Genomic DNA, 24,621 nt, shown 5'->3' on the forward strand with positions numbered 1-24,621 from the left:
GTGGATGAAGGAGAAATCAGGATTTTGGTTCTTACCGATAAATCCCTTTCTCCGATTCCACAGGGGCCACTGGACGCCCGCCCAGCGCTGTTCCTCCTGGTTTTTTGCTTAACGGTTTGCAGATCACCATATGACTGCTTGTTGAGTTCGGGCTAGCCGGTTGTTTGTTAGGTTCTGTTCCAGGTTTGGTTTGTGTTATCCTGGGTTACAGGGCGTCATTAACCTCCTCTACCTTAAGGTTTGTTTATTACAGCTCTCCTCGGGCACAGTTTCACGTAGACTGGCTTGGAGGGGAGATAGTAGGGGAGGAGCTAGCCACAGTGTTAGAGTTTTAAAGTGCCAGCTCCCATTCACTACCTACTATTTCCCCATTGTAACTACACTCCAGTGGCCCCTGTGGAATCGGAGAAAGGGATTTATCGGTAAGTACCAAAATCCTGATTGTACAGTTGTCGCTAGCTATGAGCTGCCATAGTAGGCAATGCTGCTTTCCATGAACATAATGTAGACTATATGAACACTGAATTCAGCCTCTTATTGGTGATAGAAGGGGATAATGCCATTTATAAGAGTGATTTGTAATGCGGGGTAGAAGGAGCACCTTCAGAACGGTGTCTGTTTATCCAGCACTATCTGTATACACTCACTCCCTATCACTCGTGTCCCTCTGCAGGCTCCGTGGCTCAGGAAAACCGCTTCAGTGGATTGTACAAGGCCGTGTGTGACAATATGGCCTCATATTTGCTGAAAAAGGAGGCGCGTCTTCAATCTGAGAAGCGAAAATTAGTCCCAGGCCAAGCAGAGTCTGCGGGGAAAATGCAGAAGACCTGAAGAAGCAACTCTCTGATATTACTGGGTGCCGGGGAATGAGAAATGATAGGGCGGCCGTTATCCAGGGCTTCCTGATGGCCCTAAACCGCCTTCTGGACCCTGCAGCGGCCACACCGCGCCATTCCGTTATGTGGATGCTCCAGGTCTGCTTTTGGGCGCCTGTATATAGGAATGCTGTGTTTTGACCTGGTGATTCTGTTTTCATATGATAGAACGTGTCCAGTACAATGTACAGATTTTCATGTGAATGCATTTTGAATTAAATATCATTTTTATTTTGTTTTAGATAAAAATGTTTACAGAAATATAAAAAATTGCAATTCTGCCCCCATTATTTTCTCACAATCGCAGCATCTCAAGACATTTACCCCTAAACTTATTCTGGAATTTGCAAATTAATTCTAAAAATTACAAATATATTTCCAACTTCCTTACAGCGCGTGTCAGTGTTCTGTGTCATGTAAGAGAGGGGACATGAGCTTCTCCATGTGTCAGCACGTCCTCCGGCGTAGTAGTAATATGGAGATAGCGTCTTCCGGCATTAATAATACACCAGCGTGGTCACTGAGATAATGGCTGCAGGGTGACGTGACACCGCCTGACCTCAGAGCTTCTGTCCCTGAGCCTGAAATACACAGCAACAATGATTTATTCAGACATTGCTTCTCTCTCAGGAGCGTGCTCCATGGATTTACTACCCTGACTGCGGCTCTAGAGCGTATCTGTGCGTTATATTACATTATATAACATTACGTTATATTACACACTGTATTGTTATCTTTCCAGCTAAACAGCGAATGCTGCTAAACTGTAATCAGCTAAACAAGAGCATTTGTTCCATCTCGTTCGTGAATTCGAGTCATTTTCTTTAACCGATTAGCCGTTTAATTTCCGCAGCCAGGCGGCTATCGTCTCAGTGTAGGGGGATGTGGAAAACTCTTCCTCCAGACGGCTATCCTCTCAGTGTAGGGGTGTGTGGAAAACTCTCCCTCCAGATGGCTATCTGCTCAGTGTAGGGTGTGTGGAAAACTCTCCCTCCAGACGGCTATCCACTCAGTGTAGGGGTGTGTGGAAAGCTCTCCCTCCGGCCGGCTATCCTCTCAGTGTAGGGTGTGTGGAAAACTCTCCCTCCAGACGGCTATCCTCTCAGTGTAGGGGGATGTGGAAAATTCTCCCTCCAGCCGGCTATCCACTCAGTGTAGGGTGTGTGGAAAACTCTCCCTCCAGACGGCTATCCACTCAGTGTAGGGGTGTGTGGAAAGCTCTCCCTCCGTCCGGCTATCCTCTCAGTGTAAGGGGATGTGGAAAATTCTCCCTCCAGCCGGCTATCCACTCAGTGTAGGGTGTGTGGAAAACTCTCCCTCCAGACGGCTATCCACTCAGTGTAGGGGTGTGTGGAAAGCTCTCCCTCCGGCCGGCTATCCTCTCAGTGTAGGGTGTGTGGAAAACTCTCCCTCCAGACGGCTATCCTCTCAGTGTAGGGTGTGTGGAAAACTCTCCTCCAGCCGGCTATCCTCTCAGTGTAGTGGGATGTAGAAAACTCTCCCTCCAGCCGGCTATCCTCTCAGTGTAGGGGTGTGTGGAAAACTCTCCCTCCAGACGGCTATCCTCTCAGTGTAGGGGGATGTGGAAAACTCCCTCCAGACGGCTATCCTCTCAGTGTAGGGGGATGTGGAAAACTCTCCCTCCAGACGGCTATCCTCTCAGTGTAGGGGGATGTGGAAAACTCCCTCCAGACGGCTATCCTCTCAGTGTAGGGGGATGTGGAAAACTCTCCCTCCAGACGGCTATCCTCTCAGTGTAGGGGGATGTGGAAAACTCTCCCTCCAGACGGCTATCCTCTCAGTGTAGGGGGATGTGGAAAACTCCCTCCAGACGGCTATCCTCTCAGTGTAGGGGGATGTGGAAAACTCTCCCTCCAGACGGCTATCCTCTCAGTGTAGTGGGATGTGGAAAACTCTCCCTAGAGCCGGCTATCCTCTCAGTGTAGGGTGTGTGGAAAACTCTCCCTCCAGACGGCTATCATCTCAGTGTAGGGGGATGTGGAAAACTCTCCCTCCAGCCGGCTATCCTCTCAGTGTAGGGGGATGTGGAAAACCCTTCCTCCAGCCGGCTATCCTCTCAGTGTAGGGGGATGTGGAAAACTCTCCCTCCAGCCGGCTATCCACTCAGTGTAGGGGTGTGTGGAAAGCTCTCCCTCCGGCCGGCTATCCTCTCAGTGTAGGGTGTGTGGAAAACTCTCCCTCCAGACGGCTATCCTCTCAGTGTAGGGGGATGTGGAAAACTCTCCCTAGAGCCGGCTATCCTCTCAGTGTAGGGGTGTGTGGAAAACTCTCCCTAGAGCCGGCTATCCTCTCAGTGTAGTGGGATGTGGAAAACTCTCCCTCCAGACGGCTATCCTCTCAGTGTAGGGGTGTGTGGAAATCTCTCCCTCCAGCCGGCTATCCTCTCAGTGTAGTGGGATGTGGAAAACTCTCCCTCCAGCCGGCTATCCTCTCAGTGTAGTGGGATGTGGAAAACTTTCCCTCCAGCCGGCTATCCTCTCAGTGTAGTGGGATGTGGAAAACTCTCCCTAGAGCCGGCTATCCTCTCAGTGTAGTGGGATGTGGAAAACTCTCCCTAGAGCCGGCTATCCTCTCAGTGTAGGGGGATGTGGAAAACTCTCCCTAGAGCCGGCTATCCTCTCAGTGTAGGGGGATGTGGAAAACTCTCCCTAGAGCCGGCTATCCTCTCAGTGTAGGGGTGTGTGGAAAACTCTCCCTCCAGACAGCTATCCTCTCAGTGTAGGGGTGTGTGGAAAACTCTCCCTCCAGCCGGCTATCCTCTCAGTGTAGTGGGATGTGGAAAACTCCCTCCAGCCGGCTATCCTCTCAGTGTAGTGGGATGTGGAAAACTCTCCCTCCAGCCGGCTATCCTCTCAGTGTAGTGGGATGTGGAAAACTCTCCCTCCAGCCGGCTATCCTCTCAGTGTAGTGGGATGTGGAAAACTCTCCCTCCAGCCGGCTATCCACTCAGTGTAGGGGTGTGTGGAAATCTCTCCCTCCGGCCGGCTATCCTCTCAGTGTAGGGGGATGTGGAAAACTCTCCCTAGAGCCGGCTATCCTCTCAGTGTAGTGGGATGTGGAAAACTCTCCCTCCAGACGGCTATCCTCTCAGTGTAGGGGGATGTGGAAAACTCTCCCTCCAGCCGGCTATCCACTCAGTGTAGGGGGATGTGGAAAACTCTCCCTAGAGCCGGCTATCCTCTCAGTGTAGGGGGATGTGGAAAACTCTCCCTAGAGCCGGCTATCCTCTCAGTGTAGTGGGATGTGGAAAACTCTCCCTCCAGCCGGCTATCCTCTCAGTGTAGGGGGATGTGGAAAACTCCCTCCAGGCGGCTATCCTCTCAGTGTAGTGGGATGTGGAAAACTCTCCCTCCAGCCGGCTATCCTCTCAGTGTAGGGGGATGTGGAAAACTCCCTCCAGGCGGCTATCCTCTCAGTGTAGGGGTGTGTGGAAATCTCTCCCTCCAGCCGGCTATCCTTTCAGTGTAGGGTGTGTGGAAATCTCTCCCTCCGGCCGGCTATCCTCTCAGTGTAGGGTGTGTGGAAAACTCTCCCTCCAGACGGCTATCCTCTCAGTGTAGGGTGTGTGGAAATCTCTCCCTCCGGCCGGCTATCCTCTCAGTGTAGGGTGTGTGGAAAACTCTCCCTCCAGACGGCTATCCTCTCAGTGTAGGGTGTGTGGAAATCTCTCCCTCCGGCCGGCTATCCTCTCAGTGTAGGGTGTGTGGAAAACTCTCCCTCCAGACGGCTATCCTTTCAGTGTAGGGTGTGTGGAAATCTCTCCCTCCGGCCGGCTATCCTCTCAGTGTAGGGTGTGTGGAAAACTCTCCCTCCAGACGGCTATCCTCTCAGTGTAGGGTGTGTGGAAATCTCTCCCTCCGGCCGGCTATCCTCTCAGTGTAGGGTGTGTGGAAAACTCTCCCTCCAGACGGCTATCCTTTCAGTGTAGGGTGTGTGGAAATCTCTCCCTCCGGCCGGCTATCCTCTCAGTGTAGGGTGTGTGGAAAACTCTCCCTCCAGACGGCTATCCTCTCAGTGTAGGGGTGTGTGGAAATCTCTCCCTCCAGACGGCTATCCTCTCAGTGTAGTGGGATGTGGAAATCTCTCCCTCCGGCCGGCTATCCTCTCAGTGTAGGGGGATGTGGAAAACTCTCCCTCCAGCCGGCTATCCACTCAGTGTAGTGGGATGTGGAAAACTCTCCCTCCAGACGGCTATCCTCTCAGTGTAGGGGTGTGTGGAAATCTCTCCCTCCAGCCGGCTATCCTCTCAGTGTAGTGGGATGTGGAAAACTCTCCCTCCAGACGGCTATCCTCTCAGTGTAGGGTGTGTGGAAAACTCTCCCTCCAGCCGGCTATCCTCTCAGTGTAGTGGGATGTGGAAAACTCTCCCTCCAGACGGCTATCCTCTCAGTGTAGGGGATGTGGAAAACTCTCCCTCCAGACGGCTATCCTCTCAGTGTAGTGGGATGTGGAAAACTCTCCCTCCAGACGGCTATCCTCTCAGTGTAGGGGTGTGTGGAAATCTCTCCCTCCAGCCGGCTATCCTCTCAGTGTAGTGGGATGTGGAAAACTCTCCCTCCAGACGGCTATCCTCTCAGTGTAGGGTGTGTGGAAAACTCTCCCTCCAGCCGGCTATCCACTCAGTGTAGGGGGATGTGGAAAACTCTCCCTCCAGACGGCTATCCTCTCAGTGTAGGGGGATGTGGAAAACTCTCCCTCCAGACGGCTATCCTCTCAGTGTAGGGGTGTGTGGAAAACTCTCCCTCCAGACGGCTATCCTCTCAGTGTAGGGGTGTGTGGAAAACTCTCCCTCCAGACGGCTATCCTCTCAGTGTAGGAGGGTGTGGAAAACTCTCCCTCCAGCCGGCTATCCACTCAGTGTAGGGGGATGTGGAAAACTCTCCCTCCAGACGGCTATCCACTCAGTGTAGGGGGATGTGGAAAACTCTCCCTCCAGACGGCTATCCTCTCAGTGTAGGGTGTGTGGAAAACTCTCCCTCCAGACGGCTATCCTCTCAGTGTAGGGGGATGTGGAAAACTCTCCCTCCAGACGGCTATCCTCTCAGTGTAGGGTGTGTGGAAAACTCTCCCTCCAGACGGCTATCCTCTCAGTGTAGGAGGGTGTGGAAAACTCTCCCTCCGGCCGGCTATCCTCTCAGTGTAGGGTGTGTGGAAAACTCTCCCTCCAGACGGCTATCCTCTCAGTGTAGGGGTGTGTGGAAAACTCTCCCTCCAGACGGCTATCCTCTCAGTGTAGGAGGGTGTGGAAAACTTTCCCTAGAGCCGGCTATCCAATCAGTGTAGGGGGATGTGGAAAACTCTCCGTCCAGACGACTATTCTCTCAGTGTAGGGGGATGTGGAAAACTCTCCCTCCAGCCGGCTGTCATCTCAGTGTAGGGGGATGTGGAAAACTCTCCCTCCAGCCGGCTGTCATCTCAGTGTAGGGGGATGTGGAAAACTCTCCGTCCAGACGACTATTCTCTCAGTGTAGGGGGATGTGGAAAACTCTCCCTCCAGCCGGCTGTCATCTCAGTGTAGGGCAGGGATGGGGAACCTTCGGCCCTCAAGCTGTTGTTGAACTACACATACCAGCATGCCTTGCTACAGTTTTGCTATTTGGCAATGCTAAAACTGTTGCAGGGCATGCTGGGATGTGTGGTTCAACAACAGCTGGAGGGCCGAAGGTTCCCCATCCCTGGTGTAGGGGGATATGGAAAACTCTCCCTCCAGGCGGCACTCATCTCGGTGTAGGGGGTGGTGGAAAACTCTCCCTCCAGGCGGCTATCTGCTCAGTGTAGGGGGGTGTGGAAAACTCTTCCTCCAGGCGGCTATCCTCTCAGTGTAGGGGGGTGTGGAAAACTCTCCCTCCAGGCGGCTATCTGCTCAGTGTAGGGGGATGTGGAAAACTCTCCCTCCAGCCGGCTATCCTCTCAGTGTAGGGGGATGTGGAAAACACTCCCTCCAGGCGGCTATCCTCTCAGTGAAGGCCGTACTCTCCTCCCATAGGAGGCTGTACTCTCCTCCCATAGGACTGGTGTGTGTCATGGTGGCTCTGATGGTGCGTCTACAGACGCACTGAGATGGAAATGTACCCCTGCAAGATGCTGCATATCCATAAGGCAGCAGTTGGTTATCACTTGAGACGTGGAATAGAGCAGAATAGGGGAATACTGTGCAGGATGGAGGGCAAACATGAAACATCTGCAGACAAATGTGGTATGAAGAGAATATTCCACAGAACAGTTTTTAAAATGTGATAATTCAAATGAATCTGAGATAATTCCTTTAATGACTCCTTACCTCTTCAATTTGCCTCTCATATCGCAGTTTGGCCTCTCTCAGGGGTTGTAGCAGCCATAGAGTCATTTGAGGGAAGATCTAAAAGACACACAACCCGTTATCTCCCTTATAGTAGAGCTGTGTGAAGGAGCAAGCGGACTCTAATGAAGGTGGTGCGGACCGCGTCTCAGGTGGTGCCAAGTATCATGGTGGCAGGAGTAATGCTATATGATTCTCAGCCTTTCTGCATCTGCCCCTTGTCCTCCTCATTCATGGTGCCACTCGTCTGCTCTGTATTGCCTCACCTATGCAGCAGTATGTGGAGCTGACAGGACAGAATGCAGGCATGCAATGGGACACAAGTAGGGGAGCTTAAGAGGAAAGCATGAGGTGGGACACATGTAGGGGAGCTTAAGAGGAAAGCATGAGGTGGGACACATGTAGGGGAGCTTAAGAGGAAAGCATGAGGTGGGACACATGTAGGGGAGCTTAAGAGGAAAGCATGAGGTGGGACACATGTAGGGGATCTTAAGAGGAAGGCATGGGATGTGACACACGTAGGGAAGCTTAAGAGGAAGGCATGGGATGTGACACATGTAGGGAAGCTTAGGAGGAAGGCATGAGATGGGACACATGTAGGGGAGCTTAAGAGGAAGGCATGGGATGTGACACACGTAGGGAAGCTTAAGAGGAAGGCATGGGATGTGACACACGTAGGGAAGCTTAAGAGGAAGGCATGGGATGTGACACATGTAGGGGAGCTTAGGAGGAAGGCATGAGATGGGACACATGTAGGGGAGCTTAAGAGGAAGGCATGGGATGGGACACATGTAGGGGAGCTTAAGAGGAAGGCATGGGACTGCACACATGTAGGGGAGCTTAAGAGGAAGGCATGGGATGGGACACATGTAGGGGAGCTTAGGAGGAAGGCATGGGACGGGACACATGTAGAGGAGCTTAAGAGCAAGGCATGGGACGGGACACATGTAGGGGAGCTTAGGAGGAAGGCATGGGACGGGACACATGTAGGGGAGCTTAGGAGGAAGGCATAGGATGTGACACATGTAGGGGAGCTTAAGATGAAGGCATGGGATGTGACACATGTAGGGGAGCTTAAGAGGAAGGCATGGGACTGCACACATGTAGGGGAGCTTAAGAGGAAGGCATGGGATGGGACACATGTAGGGGAGCTTAGGAGGAAGGCATGGGACGGGACACATGTAGAGGAGCTTAAGAGCAAGGCATGGGACGGGACACATGTAGGGGAGCTTAGGAGGAAGGCATGGGACGGGACACATGTAGGGGAGCTTAGGAGGAAGGCATAGGATGTGACACATGTAGGGGAGCTTAAGATGAAGGCATGGGATGTGACACATGTAGGGGAGCTTAAGAGGATGGGATGGGACACATGTAGGGGAGCTTAAGAGGAAGACATGAGATGGGACACATGTAGGGGAGCTTAAGAGGATGGGATGGGACACATGTAGGGGAGCTTAAGAGGAAGGCATGGGATGGGACATGTAAGGGAGCTTAGGAGGAAGGCATGGGATGTGACACATAGGGGAGCTTAAGAGGAAGGCATGAGATGTGACATATGTAGGGGAGCTTAAGAGGATGGGATGGGACACATGTAGGGGAGCTTAAGAGGAAGGCATGGCATGTGACACATGTAGGGGAGCTTAGGAGGAAGGCATGGGATGTGACATGTAGGGGAGCTTAGGAGGAAGGCATGAGACGGGACACATGTAGGGGAGCTTAGGAGGAAGGCATGAGACGGGACACATGTAGGGGAGCTTAGGAGGAAGGCATGGGATGAGACACATGTAGGGGAGCTTAAGAGGATGGGGTGGGACATATGTAGGGGAGCTTAAGAGGAAGGCATGAGATGGGACACATGTAGGGGAGCTTAGGAGGATGGGATGGGACATATGTAGGGGAGCTTAAGAGGAAGGCATAGGACAGGACGTGAGTAGGGGAGTCTAAAAGCTGGCGTTACCCTCCGCTCCGAAAACCCGGAGGCTGGGGGTTAGTACATAGGTTTACCGCATTTTCCCTTTAGTACATTCCGCCCTGTATCTGTTCCTATGCTGTATGTGTAATTGCTCAGCAGCACTTCTCCTGTTCTGTACATACAGTGTAACTCTCACTATCTGCTCCTATGCTGTATGTGTAATTGCTCAGTAGCACTTCTCCTGTTCTGTACGCAGAGTGTAACTCTCAGTATCTGTTCCTATGCTGTATGTGTAATTGCTCAGCAGCACTTCTCCTGTTCTGTACATACAGTGTAACTCTCACTATCTGCTCCTATGCTGTATGTGTAATTGCTCAGTAGCACTTCTCCTATTCTGTAAGTACAGTGTAACTTTCAGTATCTGCTCCTATGCTGTATGTGTAATTGCTCAGTAGCACTTCTCCTGTTCTGTACGTAGAGTGTAACTCTCAGTATCTGTTCCTATGCTGTATGTGTAATTACTCAGCAGCACTTCTCCTGTTCTGTATGCAGAGTGTAACTCTCAGTATCTGTTCCTATGCTGTATGTGTAATTGCTCAGCAGCACTTCTCCTGTTCTGTATGCAGAGTGTAACTCTCAGTATCTGTTCCTATGCTGTATGTGTAATTGCTCAGCAGCACTTCTCCTGTTCTGTACGCAGAGTGTAACTCTCAGTATCTGTTCCTATGCTGTATGTGTAATTGCTCAGTAGCACTTCTCCTGTTCTGTATGCAGAGTGTAACTCTCAGTATCTGTTCCTATGCTGTATGTGTAATTGCTCAGCAGCACTTCTCCTATTCTGTACACAGAGTGTAACTCTCAGTATCTGTTCCTATGCTGTATGTGTAATTGCTCAGCAGCACTTCTCCTGTTCTGTACGTAGAGTGTAACTCTCAGTATCTGTTCCTATGCTGTATGTGTAATTGCTCAGTAGCACTTCTCCTGTTCTGTATGCAGAGTGTAACTCTCAGTATCTGTTCCTATGCTGTATGTGCAATTGCTCAGTAGCACTTCTGTTCTGTATGCAGAGTGTATCTCTCAGTATCTGCTCCTATGCTGTATGTGTAATTGCTCAGTAGCACTTCTCCTGTTCTGTACGCAGAGTGTAACTCTCAGTATCTGCTCCTATGCTGTATGTGTAATTGCTCAGTAGCACTTCTCCTGTTCTGTACGTAGAGTGTAACTCTCAGTATCTGTTCCTATGCTGTATGTGTAATTGCTCAGTAGCACTTCTCCTGTTCTGTACACAGAGTGTATCTCTCAGTATCTGTTCCTATGCTGTATGTGTAATTGCTCAGTAGCACTTCTCCTGTTCTGTACGCAGAGTGTAACTCTCAGTATCTGTTCCTATGCTGTATGTGTAATTGCTCAGTAGCACTTCTCCTGTTCTGTATGCAGAGTGTAACTCTCAGTATCTGTTCCTATGCTGTATGTGTAATTGCTCAGCAGCACTTCTCCTATTCTGTACACAGAGTGTAACTCTCCGTATCTGTTCCTATGCTGTATGTGTAATTGCTCAGCAGCACTTCTCCTGTTCTGTACGTAGAGTGTAACTCTCAGTATCTGTTCCTATGCTGTATGTGTAATTGCTCAGTAGCACTTCTCCTGTTCTGTATGCAGAGTGTAACTCTCAGTATCTGTTCCTATGCTGTATGTGTAATTGCTCAGTAGCACTTCTGTTCTGTATGCAGAGTGTAACTCTCAGTATCTGTTCCTATGCTGTATGTGTAATTGCTCAGTAGCACTTCTCCTGTTCTGTATGCAGAGTGTAACTCTCAGTATCTGTTCCTATGCTGTATGTGTAATTGCTCAGTAGCACTTCTCCTGTTCTGTACGCAGAGTGTAACTCTCAGTATCTGTTCCTATGCTGTATGTGTAATTGCTCAGTAGCACTTCTCCTGTTCTGTACGCAGAGTGTAACTCTCAGTATCTGTTCCTATGCTGTATGTGTAATTGCTCAGTAGCACTTCTCCTGTTCTGTATGCAGAGTGTAACTCTCAGTATCTGTTCCTATGCTGTATGTGTAATTGCTCAGTAGCACTTCTCCTGTTCTGTACGTAGAGTGTAACTCTCAGTATCTGTTCCTATGCTGTATGTGTAATTGCTCAGCAGCACTTCTCCTGTTCTGTACGCAGAGTGTAACTCTCAGTATCTGTTCCTATGCTGTATGTGTAATTGCTCAGTAGCACTTCTGTTCTGTATGCAGAGTGTATCTCTCAGTATCTGTTCCTATGCTGTATGTGTAATTGCTCAGTAGCACTTCTGTTCTGTACGTAGAGTGGAACTCTCAGTATCTGTTCCTATGCTGTATGTGTAATTGCTCAGTAGCACTTCTGTTCTGTACGCAGAGTGTAACTCTCAGTATCTGTTCCTATGCTGTATGTGTAATTGCTCAGTAGCACTTCTCCTGTTCTGTACGCAGAGTGTAACTCTCAGTATCTGTTCCTATGCTGTATGTGTAATTGCTCAGTAGCACTTCTGTTCTGTACATAGAGTGTAACTCTCAGTATCTGTTCCTATGCTGTATGTGTAATTGCTCAGCAGCACTTCTGTTCTGTATGCAGAGTGTATCTCTCAGTATCTGTTCCTATGCTGTATGTGTAATTGCTCAGTAGCACTTCTCCTGTTCTGTACGTAGAGTGTAACTCTCAGTATCTGTTCCTATGCTGTATGTGTAATTGCTCAGTAGCACTTCTCCTGTTCTGTATGCAGAGTGTAACTCTCAGTATCTGTTCCTATGCTGTATGTGTAATTGCTCAGTAGCACTTCTTCTGTTCTGTACGCAGAGTGTAACTCTCAGTATCTGTTCCTATGCTGTATGTGTAATTGCTCAGTAGCACTTCTGTTCTGTACGTAGAGTGTAACTCTCAGTATCTGTTCCTATGCTGTATGTGTAATTGCTCAGTAGCACTTCTCCTGTTCTGTACGTAGAGTGTAACTCTCAGTATCTGTTCCTATGCTGTATGTGTAATTGCTCAGTAGCACTTCTCCTGTTCTGTATGCAGAGTGTAACTCTCAGTATCTGTTCCTATGCTGTATGTGTAATTGCTCAGTAGCACTTCTTCTGTTCTGTACGCAGAGTGTAACTCTCAGTATCTGTTCCTATGCTGTATGTGTAATTGCTCAGTAGCACTTCTGTTCTGTACGCAGATGGTAACTCTCAGTATCTGTTCCTATGCTGTATGTGTAATTGCTCAGTAGCACTTCTCCTGTTCTGTACGCAGAGTGTAACTCTCAGTATCTGTTCCTATGCTGTATGTGTAATTGCTCAGTAGCACTTCTGTTCTGTACGTAGAGTGTAACTCTCAGTATCTGTTCCTATGCTGTATGTGTAATTGCTCAGTAGCACTTCTCCTGTTCTGTACGCAGAGTGTAACTCTCAGTATCTGTTCCTATGCTGTGTGTGTAATTGCTCAGTAGCACTTCTCCTGTTCTGTACGTAGATTGTAACTCTCAGTATCTGTTCCTATGCTGTATGTGTACTTGCTCAGTAGCACTTCTCCTGTTCTGTACGCAGAGTATAACTCTCAGTATCTGTTCCTATGCTGTATGTGTACTTGCTCAGTAGCACTTCTCCTGTTCTGTACGCAGAGTGTAACTCTCAGTATCTGTTCCTATGCTGTATGTGTAATTGCTCAGTAGCACTTCTGTTCTGTACGCAGAGTGTAACTCTCAGTATCTGTTCCTGTGCTGTATGTGTAATTGCTCAGTAGCACTTCTGTTCTGTACATAGAGTGTAACTCTCAGTATCTGTTCCTATGCTGTATGTGTAATTGCTCAGCAGCACTTCTCCTGTTCTGTACGCAGAGTGTATCTCTCAGTATCTGTTCCTATGCTGTATGTGTAATTGCTCAGTAGCACTTCTGTTCTGTACGTAGAGTGTAACTCTCAGTATCTGTTCCTATGCTGTATGTGTAATTGCTCAGTAGCACTTCTCCTGTTCTGTACGCAGAGTGTAACTCTCAGTATCTGTTCCTATGCTGTGTGTGTAATTGCTCAGTAGCACTTCTCCTGTTCTGTACGTAGATTGTAACTCTCAGTATCTGTTCCTATGCTGTATGTGTACTTGCTCAGTAGCACTTCTCCTGTTCTGTACGCAGAGTGTAACTCTCAGTATCTGTTCCTATGCTGTATGTGTAATTGCTCAGTAGCACTTCTGTTCTGTACGTAGAGTGTAACTCTCAGTATCTGTTCCTATGCTGTATGTGTAATTGCTCAGTAGCACTTCTGTTCTGTACGCAGAGTGTAACTCTCAGTATCTGTTCCTATGCTGTATGTGTAATTGCTCAGTAGCACTTCTCCTGTTCTGTACGCAGAGTGTAACTCTCAGTATCTGTTCCTATGCTGTATGTGTAATTGCTCAGTAGCACTTCTGTTCTGTACATAGAGTGTAACTCTCAGTATCTGTTCCTATGCTGTATGTGTAATTGCTCAGTAGCACTTCTGTTCTGTACATAGAGTGTATCTCTCAGTATCTGTTCCTATGCTGTATGTGTAATTGCTCAGTAGCACTTCTCCCTTTCTGTACGTAGAGTGTAACTCTCAGTATCTGTTCCTATGCTGTATGTGTAATTGCTCAGTAGCACTTCTCCTGTTCTGTACATAGAGTGTAACTCTCAGTATCTGTTCCTATGCTGTATGTGTAATTGCTCAGTAGCACTTCTCCTGTTCTGTATGCAGAGTGTAACTCTCAGTATCTGTTCCTATGCTGTATGTGTAATTGCTCAGCAGCACTTCTTCTGTTCTGTACGCAGAGTGTAACTCTCAGTATCTGTTCCTATGCTGTATGTGTAATTGCTCAGTAGCACTTCTGTTCTGTACACAGATGGTAACTCTCAGTATCTGTTCCTATGCTGTATGTGTAATTGCTCAGTAGCACTTCTCCTGTTCTGTACGCAGAGTGTAACTCTCAGTATCTGTTCCTATGCTGTATGTGTAATTGCTCAGTAGCACTTCTGTTCTGTACGTAGAGTGTAACTCTCAGTATCTGTTCCTATGCTGTATGTGTAATTGCTCAGTAGCACTTCTCCTGTTCTGTACGCAGAGTGTAACTCTCAGTATCTGTTCCTATGCTGTGTGTGTAATTGCTCAGTAGCACTTCTCCTGTTCTGTACGTAGATTGTAACCCTCAGTATCTGTTCCTATGCTGTATGTGTAATTGCTCAGTAGCACTTCTCCTGTTCTGTATGCAGAGTGTAACTCTCAGTATCTGTTCCTATGCTATATGTGTAATTGCTCAGTAGCACTTCTTCTGTTCTGTACGCAGAGTGTAACTCTCAGTATCTGTTCCTATGCTGTATGTGTAATTGCTCAGTAGCACTTCTGTTCTGTACGCAGATGGTAACTCTCAGTATCTGTTCCTATGCTGTATGTGTACTTGCTCAGTAGCACTTCTCCTGTTCTGTACGCAGAGTGTAACTCTCAGTATCTGTTCCTATGCTGTATGTGTAATTGCTCAGTAGCACTTCTGTTCTGTACGCAGAGTGTAACTCTCAGTATCTGTTCCTATGCTGTATGTGTAATTGCTCAGTAGCACTTCTGTTCTGTACATAGAGTGTAACTCTCAGTACCTGTTCCTATGCTGTATGTGTAATTGCTCAGCAGCACTTCTCCTGTTCTGTACGCAGAGTGTAACTCTCAGTATCTGTTCCTATGCTGTATGTGTAATTGCTCAGTAGCACTTCTGTTCTGTACGCAGATGGTAACTCTCAGTATCTGTTCCTATGCTGTATGTGTACTTGCTCAGTAGCACTTCTCCTGTTCTGTACGCAGAGTGTAACTCTCAGTATCTGTTCCTATGCTGTATGTGTAATTGCTCAGTAGCACTTCTGTTCTGTACGCAGAGTGTAACTCTCAGTATCTGTTCCTATGCTGTATGTGTAATTGCTCAGTAGCACTTCTGTTCTGTACATAGAGTGTAACTCTCAGTATCTGTTCCTATGCTGTATGTGTAATTGCTCAGCAGCACTTCTCCTGTTCTGTACGCAGAGTGTAACTCTCAGTATCTGTTCCTATGCTGTATGTGTAATTGCTCAGTAGCACTTCTGTTCTGTACGCAGATGGTAACTCTCAGTATCTGTTCCTATGCTGTATGTGTACTTGCTCAGTAGCACTTCTCCTGTTCTGTACGCAGAGTGTAACTCTCAGTATCTGTTCCTATGCTGTATGTGTAATTGCTCAGTAGCACTTCTGTTCTGTACGTAGAGTGTAACTCTCAGTATCTGTTCCTATGCTGTATGTGTAATTGCTCAGTAGCACTTCTCCTGTTCTGTACGCAGAGTGTAACTCTCAGTATCTGTTCCTATGCTGTGTGTGTAATTGCTCAGTGTTCTGTACGTAGATTGTAACTCTCAGTATCTGTTCCTATGCTGTATGTGTACTTGCTCAGTAGCACTTCTCCTGTTCTGTACGCAGAGTGTAACTCTCAGTATCTGTTCCTATGCTGTATGTGTAATTGCTCAGTAGCACTTCTGTTCTGTACGCAGAGTGTAACTCTCAGTATCTGTTCCTATGCTGTATGTGTAATTGCTCAGTAGCACTTCTCCTGTTCTGTACGCAGAGTGTAACTCTCAGTATCTGTTCCTATGCTGTATGTGTAATTGCTCAGTAGCACTTCTGTTCTGTACGTAGAGTGTAACTCTCAGTATCTGTTCCTATGCTGTATGTGTAATTGCTCAGTAGCACTTCTGTTCTGTACGTAGAGTGTAACTCTCAGTATCTGTTCCTATGCTGTATGTGTATATGCTCAGCAGCACTTCTCCTGTTCTGTACGTAGAGTGTAACTCTCAGTATCTGTTCCTATGCTGTATTTGTAATTGTTCAGTAGCACTTCTGTTCTGTACGCAGAGTGTAACTCTCAGTATCTGTTCCTATGCTGTATGTGTAATTGCTCAGTAGCACTTCTCCTGTTCTGTATGCAGAGTGTAACTCTCAGTATCTGTTCCTATGCTGTATGTGTAATTGCTCAGCAGCACTTCTCCTGTTCTGTATGCAGAGTGTATCTCTCAGTATCTGTTCCTATGCTGTATGTGTAATTGCTCAGTAGCACTTCTGTTCTGTACGCAGATGGTAACTCTCAGTATCTGTTCCTATGCTGTATGTGTAATTGCTCAGCAGCACTTCTTCTGTTCTGTACGCAGAGTGTAACTCTTAGTATCTGTTCCTATGCTGTATGTGTAATTGCTCAGTAGCACTTCTGTTCTGTACGCAGATGGTAACTCTCAGTATCTGTTCCTATGCTGTATGTGTAATTGCTCAGTAGCACTTCTCCTGTTCTGTACGCAGAGTGTAACTCTCAGTATCTGTTCCTATGCTGTATGTGTAATTGCTCAGTAGCACTTCTGTTCTGTACGCAGATGGTAACTCTCAGTATCTGTTCCTATGCTGTATGTGTAATTGCTCAGTAGCACTTCTCCTGTTCTGTACGCAGAGTGTAACTCTCAGTATCTGTTCCTATGCTGTGTGTGTAATTGCTCAGTAGCACTTCTGTTCTGTACGTAGATTGTAACTCTCAGTATCTGTTCCTATGCTGTATGTGTACTTGCTCAGTAGCACTTCTCCTGTTCTGTACGCAGAGTGTAACTCTCAGTATCTGTTCCTATGCTGTATGTGTAATTGCTCAGTAGCACTTCTGTTCTGTACGCAGATGGTAACTCTCAGTATCTGTTCCTATGCTGTATGTGTAATTGCTCAGTAGCACTTCTCCTGTTCTGTACGCAGAGTGTAACTCTCAGTATCTGTTCCTATGCTGTATGTGTAATTGCTCAGTAGCACTTCTGTTCTGTACGCAGATGGTAACTCTCAGTATCTGTTCCTATGCTGTATGTGTAATTGCTCAGTAGCACTTCTCCTGTTCTGTACGCAGAGTGTAACTCTCAGTATCTGTTCCTATGCTGTGTGTGTAATTGCTCAGTAGCACTTCTGTTCTGTACGTAGATTGTAACTCTCAGTATCTGTTCCTATGCTGTATGTGTACTTGCTCAGTAGCACTTCTCCTGTTCTGTACGCAGAGTGTAACTCTCAGTATCTGTTCCTATGCTGTATGTGTAATTGCTCAGTAGCACTTCTGTTCTGTACGTAGAGTGTAACTCTCAGTATCTGTTCCTATGCTGTATGTGTAATTGCTCAGCAGCACTTCTCCTGTTCTGTACACAGAGTGCAACTCTCAGTATCTGTTCCTATGCTGTATGTGTAATTGCTCAGCAGCACTTCTTCTGTTCTGTACGCAGAGTGTAACTCTCAGTATCTGTTCCTATGCTGTATGTGTAATTGCTCAGTAGCACTTCTGTTCTGTACGCAGAGTGTAACTCTCAGTATCTGTTCCTATGCTGTATGTGTAATTGCTCAGTAGCACTTCTCCTGTTCTGTACGCAGAGTGTAACTCTCAGTATCTGTTCCTATGCTGTATGTGTAATTGCTCAGTAGCACTTCTGTTCTGTACGTAGAGTGTAACTCTCAGTATCTGTTCCTATGCTGTATGTGTATATGCTCAGCAGCACTTCTCCTGTTCTGTACGTAGAGTGTAACTCTCAGTATCTGTTCCTATGCTGTATGTGTAATTGCTCAGTAGCACCTCCTGTTCTGTACGCAGAGTGTAACTCTCAGTATCTGTTCCTATGCTGTGTGTGTAATTGCTCAGTAGCACTTCTCCTGTTCTGTACGTAGATTGTAACTCTCAGTATCTGTTCCTATGCTGTATGTGTAATTGCTCAGTAGCACTTCTCCTGTTCTGTACGTAGATTGTAACTCTCAGTATCTGTTCCTATGCTGTATGTGTAATTGCTCAGTAGCACTTCTGTTCTGTACGTAGAGTGTAACTCTCAGTATCTGTTCCTATGCTGTATGTGTATATGCTCAGCAGCACTTCTCCTGTTCTGTACGTAGAGTGTAACTCTCAGTATCTGTTCCTATGCTGTATTTGTAATTGTTCAGTAGCACTTCTCCTGTTCTGTATGCAGAGTGTAACTCTCAGTATCTGTTCCTATGCTGTATGTGTAATTGCTCAGTAGCACTTCTCCTGTTCTGTACGCAGAGTGTAACTCTCAGTATCTGTTCCTATGCTGTATGTGTAATTGCTCAGTAGCACTTCTCCTGTTCTGTATGCAGAGTGTAACTCTCAGTATCTGTTCCTATGCTGTATGTGTAATTGCTCAGTAGCACTTCTCCTGTTCTGTATGCAGAGTGTAACTCTCAGTATCTGTTCCTATGCTGTATGTGTAATTGCTCAGCAGCACTTCTCCTGTTCTGTACGCAGAGTGTAACTCTCAGTATCTGTTCCTATGCTGTGTGTGTAATTGCTCAGTAGCACTTCTCCTGTTCTGTACGTAGATTGTAACTCTCAGTATCTGTTCCTATGCAGTATGTGTAATTGCTCAGCAGCACTTCTCCTGTTCTGTACGCAGAGTGTAACTCTCAGTATCTGTTCCTATGCTGTGTGTGTAATTGCTCAGCAGCACTTCTCCTGTTCTGTACGCAGAGTGTAACTCTCAGTATCTGTTCCTATGCTGTGTGTGTAATTGCTCAGCAGCACTTCTCCTGTTCTGTACGTAGAGTGTAACTCTCAGTATCTGTTCCTATGCTGTATGTGTAATTGCTCAGTAGCACTTCTCCTGTTCTGTACGCAGAGTGTAACTCTCAGTATCTGTTCCTATGCTGTGTGTGTAATTGCTCAGTAGCACTTCTCCTGTTCTGTACGTAGATTGTAACTCTCAGTATCTGTTCCTATGCTGTATGTGTACTTGCTCAGTAGCACCTCTCCTGTTCTGTACGCAGAGTGTAACTCTCAGTATCTGTTCCTATGCTGTATGTGTAATTGCTCAGTAGCACTTCTGTTCTGTACGTAGAGTGTAACTCTCAGTATCTGTTCCTATGCTGTATGTGTAATTGCTCAGTAGCACTTCTGTTCTGTACGCAGAGTGTAACTCTCAGTATCTGTTCCTATGCTGTATGTGTAATTGCTCAGTAGCACTTCTCCTGTTCTGTACGCAGAGTGTAACTCTCAGTATCTGTTCCTATGCTGTATGTGTAATTGCTCAGTAGCACTTCTGTTCTGTACATAGAGTGTAACTCTCAGTATCTGTTCCTATGCTGTATGTGTAATTGCTCAGTAGCACTTCTGTTCTGTACATAGAGTGTATCTCTCAGTATCTGTTCCTATGCTGTATGTGTAATTGCTCAGTAGCACTTCTCCCTTTCTGTACGTAGAGTGTAACTCTCAGTATCTGTTCCTATGCTGTATGTGTAATTGCTCAGTAGCACTTCTCCTGTTCTGTACGTAGAGTGTAACTCTCAGTATCTGTTCCTATGCTGTATGTGTAATTGCTCAGTAGCACTTCTCCTGTTCTGTATGCAGAGTGTAACTCTCAGTATCTGTTCCTATGCTGTATGTGTAATTGCTCAGCAGCACTTCTTCTGTTCTGTACGCAGAGTGTAACTCTCAGTATCTGTTCCTATGCTGTATGTGTAATTGCTCAGTAGCACTTCTGTTCTGTACGCAGATGGTAACTCTCAGTATCTGTTCCTATGCTGTATGTGTAATTGCTCAGTAGCACTTCTCCTGTTCTGTACGCAGAGTGTAACTCTCAGTATCTGTTCCTATGCTGTATGTGTAATTGCTCAGTAGCACTTCTGTTCTGTACGTAGAGTGTAACTCTCAGTATCTGTTCCTATGCTGTATGTGTAATTGCTCAGTAGCACTTCTCCTGTTCTGTACGCAGAGTGTAACTCTCAGTATCTGTTCCTATGCTGTGTGTGTAATTGCTCAGTAGCACTTCTCCTGTTCTGTACGTAGATTGTAACCCTCAGTATCTGTTCCTATGCTGTATGTGTAATTGCTCAGTAGCACTTCTCCTGTTCTGTATGCAGAGTGTAACTCTCAGTATCTGTTCCTATGCTATATGTGTAATTGCTCAGTAGCACTTCTTCTGTTCTGTACGCAGAGTGTAACTCTCAGTATCTGTTCCTATGCTGTATGTGTAATTGCTCAGTAGCACTTCTGTTCTGTACGCAGATGGTAACTCTCAGTATCTGTTCCTATGCTGTATGTGTACTTGCTCAGTAGCACTTCTCCTGTTCTGTACGCAGAGTGTAACTCTCAGTATCTGTTCCTATGCTGTATGTGTAATTGCTCAGTAGCACTTCTGTTCTGTACGCAGAGTGTAACTCTCAGTATCTGTTCCTATGCTGTATGTGTAATTGCTCAGTAGCACTTCTGTTCTGTACATAGAGTGTAACTCTCAGTACCTGTTCCTATGCTGTATGTGTAATTGCTCAGCAGCACTTCTCCTGTTCTGTACGCAGAGTGTAACTCTCAGTATCTGTTCCTATGCTGTATGTGTAATTGCTCAGTAGCACTTCTGTTCTGTACGCAGATGGTAACTCTCAGTATCTGTTCCTATGCTGTATGTGTACTTGCTCAGTAGCACTTCTCCTGTTCTGTACGCAGAGTGTAACTCTCAGTATCTGTTCCTATGCTGTATGTGTAATTGCTCAGTAGCACTTCTGTTCTGTACGCAGAGTGTAACTCTCAGTATCTGTTCCTATGCTGTATGTGTAATTGCTCAGTAGCACTTCTGTTCTGTACATAGAGTGTAACTCTCAGTATCTGTTCCTATGCTGTATGTGTAATTGCTCAGCAGCACTTCTCCTGTTCTGTACGCAGAGTGTAACTCTCAGTATCTGTTCCTATGCTGTATGTGTAATTGCTCAGTAGCACTTCTGTTCTGTACGCAGATGGTAACTCTCAGTATCTGTTCCTATGCTGTATGTGTACTTGCTCAGTAGCACTTCTCCTGTTCTGTACGCAGAGTGTAACTCTCAGTATCTGTTCCTATGCTGTATGTGTAATTGCTCAGTAGCACTTCTGTTCTGTACATAGAGTGTAACTCTCAGTATCTGTTCCTATGCTGTATGTGTAATTGCTCAGTAGCACTTCTGTTCTGTACATAGAGTGTATCTCTCAGTATCTGTTCCTATGCTGTATGTGTAATTGCTCAGTAGCACTTCTCCCTTTCTGTACGTAGAGTGTAACTCTCAGTATCTGTTCCTATGCTGTATGTGTAATTGCTCAGTAGCACTTCTCCTGTTCTGTACGTAGAGTGTAACTCTCAGTATCTGTTCCTATGCTGTATGTGTAATTGCTCAGTAGCACTTCTCCTGTTCTGTATGCAGAGTGTAACTCTCAGTATCTGTTCCTATGCTGTATGTGTAATTGCTCAGCAGCACTTCTTCTGTTCTGTACGCAGAGTGTAACTCTCAGTATCTGTTCCTATGCTGTATGTGTAATTGCTCAGTAGCACTTCTGTTCTGTACGCAGATGGTAACTCTCAGTATCTGTTCCTATGCTGTATGTGTAATTGCTCAGTAGCACTTCTCCTGTTCTGTACGCAGAGTGTAACTCTCAGTATCTGTTCCTATGCTGTATGTGTAATTGCTCAGTAGCACTTCTGTTCTGTACGTAGAGTGTAACTCTCAGTATCTGTTCCTATGCTGTATGTGTAATTGCTCAGTAGCACTTCTCCTGTTCTGTACGCAGAGTGTAACTCTCAGTATCTGTTCCTATGCTGTGTGTGTAATTGCTCAGTAGCACTTCTCCTGTTCTGTACGTAGATTGTAACCCTCAGTATCTGTTCCTATGCTGTATGTGTAATTGCTCAGTAGCACTTCTCCTGTTCTGTATGCAGAGTGTAACTCTCAGTATCTGTTCCTATGCTATATGTGTAATTGCTCAGTAGCACTTCTTCTGTTCTGTACGCAGAGTGTAACTCTCAGTATCTGTTCCTATGCTGTGTGTGTAATTGCTCAGTAGCACTTCTGTTCTGTACGCAGATGGTAACTCTCAGTATCTGTTCCTATGCTGTATGTGTACTTGCTCAGTAGCACTTCTCCTGTTCTGTACGCAGAGTGTAACTCTCAGTATCTGTTCCTATGCTGTATGTGTAATTGCTCAGTAGCACTTCTGTTCTGTACGCAGAGTGTAACTCTCAGTATCTGTTCCTATGCTGTATGTGTAATTGCTCAGTAGCACTTCTGTTCTGTACATAGAGTGTAACTCTCAGTACCTGTTCCTATGCTGTATGTGTAATTGCTCAGCAGCACTTCTCCTGTTCTGTACGCAGAGTGTAACTCTCAGTATCTGTTCCTATGCTGTATGTGTAATTGCTCAGTAGCACTTCTGTTCTGTACGCAGATGGTAACTCTCAGTATCTGTTCCTATGCTGTATGTGTACTTGCTCAGTAGCACTTCTCCTGTTCTGTACGCAGAGTGTAACTCTCAGTATCTGTTCCTATGCTGTATGTGTAATTGCTCAGTAGCACTTCTGTTCTGTACGCAGAGTGTAACTCTCAGTATCTGTTCCTATGCTGTATGTGTAATTGCTCAGTAGCACTTCTGTTCTGTACATAGAGTGTAACTCTCAGTATCTGTTCCTATGCTGTATGTGTAATTGCTCAGCAGCACTTCTCCTGTTCTGTACGCAGAGTGTAACTCTCAGTATCTGTTCCTATGCTGTATGTGTAATTGCTCAGTAGCACTTCTGTTCTGTACGCAGATGGTAACTCTCAGTATCTGTTCCTATGCTGTATGTGTACTTGCTCAGTAGCACTTCTCCTGTTCTGTACGCAGAGTGTAACTCTCAGTATCTGTTCCTATGCTGTATGTGTAATTGCTCAGTAGCACTTCTGTTCTGTACGTAGAGTGTAACTCTCAGTATCTGTTCCTATGCTGTATGTGTAATTGCTCAGTAGCACTTCTCCTGTTCTGTACGCAGAGTGTAACTCTCAGTATCTGTTCCTATGCTGTGTGTGTAATTGCTCAGTAGCACTTCTCCTGTTCTGTACGTAGATTGTAACTCTCAGTATCTGTTCCTATGCTGTATGTGTACTTGCTCAGTAGCACTTCTCCTGTTCTGTACGCAGAGTGTAACTCTCAGTATCTGTTCCTATGCTGTATGTGTAATTGCTCAGTAGCACTTCTGTTCTGTACGCAGAGTGTAACTCTCAGTATCTGTTCCTATGCTGTATGTGTAATTGCTCAGTAGCACTTCTCCTGTTCTGTACGCAGAGTGTAACTCTCAGTATCTGTTCCTATGCTGTATGTGTAATTGCTCAGTAGCACTTCTGTTCTGTACGTAGAGTGTAACTCTCAGTATCTGTTCCTATGCTGTATGTGTAATTGCTCAGTAGCACTTCTGTTCTGTACGTAGAGTGTAACTCTCAGTATCTGTTCCTATGCTGTATGTGTATATGCTCAGCAGCACTTCTCCTGTTCTGTACGTAGAGTGTAACTCTCAGTATCTGTTCCTATGCTGTATTTGTAATTGTTCAGTAGCACTTCTGTTCTGTACGCAGAGTGTAACTCTCAGTATCTGTTCCTATGCTGTATGTGTAATTGCTCAGTAGCACTTCTCCTGTTCTGTATGCAGAGTGTAACTCTCAGTATCTGTTCCTATGCTGTATGTGTAATTGCTCAGCAGCACTTCTCCTGTTCTGTATGCAGAGTGTATCTCTCAGTATCTGTTCCTATGCTGTATGTGTAATTGCTCAGTAGCACTTCTGTTCTGTACGCAGATGGTAACTCTCAGTATCTGTTCCTATGCTGTATGTGTAATTGCTCAGTAGCACTTCTCCTGTTCTGTACGCAGAGTGTAACTCTCAGTATCTGTTCCTATGCTGTATGTGTAATTGCTCAGTAGCACTTCTGTTCTGTACGCAGATGGTAACTCTCAGTATCTGTTCCTATGCTGTATGTGTAATTGCTCAGTAGCACTTCTCCTGTTCTGTACGCAGAGTGTAACTCTCAGTATCTGTTCCTATGCTGTGTGTGTAATTGCTCAGTAGCACTTCTGTTCTGTACGTAGATTGTAACTCTCAGTATCTGTTCCTATGCTGTATGTGTACTTGCTCAGTAGCACTTCTCCTGTTCTGTACGCAGAGTGTAACTCTCAGTATCTGTTCCTATGCTGTATGTGTAATTGCTCAGTAGCACTTCTGTTCTGTACGTAGAGTGTAACTCTCAGTATCTGTTCCTATGCTGTATGTGTAATTGCTCAGCAGCACTTCTCCTGTTCTGTACACAGAGTGCAACTCTCAGTATCTGTTCCTATGCTGTATGTGTAATTGCTCAGCAGCACTTCTTCTGTTCTGTACGCAGAGTGTAACTCTCAGTATCTGTTCCTATGCTGTATGTGTAATTGCTCAGTAGCACTTCTGTTCTGTACGCAGAGTGTAACTCTCAGTATCTGTTCCTATGCTGTATGTGTAATTGCTCAGTAGCACTTCTCCTGTTCTGTACGCAGAGTGTAACTCTCAGTATCTGTTCCTATGCTGTATGTGTAATTGCTCAGTAGCACTTCTGTTCTGTACGTAGAGTGTAACTCTCAGTATCTGTTCCTATGCTGTATGTGTATATGCTCAGCAGCACTTCTCCTGTTCTGTACGTAGAGTGTAACTCTCAGTATCTGTTCCTATGCTGTATGTGT

General features: G+C 46.2%; 2 protein-coding genes across 2 annotated transcripts in view; one reads left to right on the forward strand and one right to left on the reverse strand.

The window, feature by feature from the left end:
- WDR4 (WD repeat domain 4) overlaps nucleotides 1-1,673 on the forward strand; it is a gene marked incomplete at its 5' end in the record, with an annotated part of 204,981 nt that extends 203,308 nt beyond the window's left edge. Inside the window, one exon of the mRNA XM_063954481.1 lies at nucleotides 674-1,673. Coding sequence (XP_063810551.1) covers nucleotides 674-831 — 158 coding nt within the window. The remainder of the gene's footprint in view (nucleotides 1-673) is intronic.
- Nucleotides 1,371-24,621, reverse strand: part of LOC135036785 (high affinity cGMP-specific 3',5'-cyclic phosphodiesterase 9A-like) — a 67,859-nt gene continuing 44,608 nt past the window's right edge. Inside the window, exons 3-4 of the mRNA XM_063954480.1 lie at nucleotides 7,177-7,254; nucleotides 1,371-1,456 (exon numbers count right to left, since the gene is read on the reverse strand). Of these exons, the coding sequence (XP_063810550.1) occupies nucleotides 1,436-1,456; nucleotides 7,177-7,254 (99 nt within the window). The 3' untranslated portion in view covers nucleotides 1,371-1,435. The remainder of the gene's footprint in view (nucleotides 1,457-7,176; nucleotides 7,255-24,621) is intronic.

This window comes from Pseudophryne corroboree, unplaced genomic scaffold, assembly GCF_028390025.1.
Source record: "Pseudophryne corroboree isolate aPseCor3 unplaced genomic scaffold, aPseCor3.hap2 scaffold_656, whole genome shotgun sequence".
Classification (NCBI taxonomy): Eukaryota; Metazoa; Chordata; class Amphibia; order Anura; family Myobatrachidae; genus Pseudophryne; species Pseudophryne corroboree.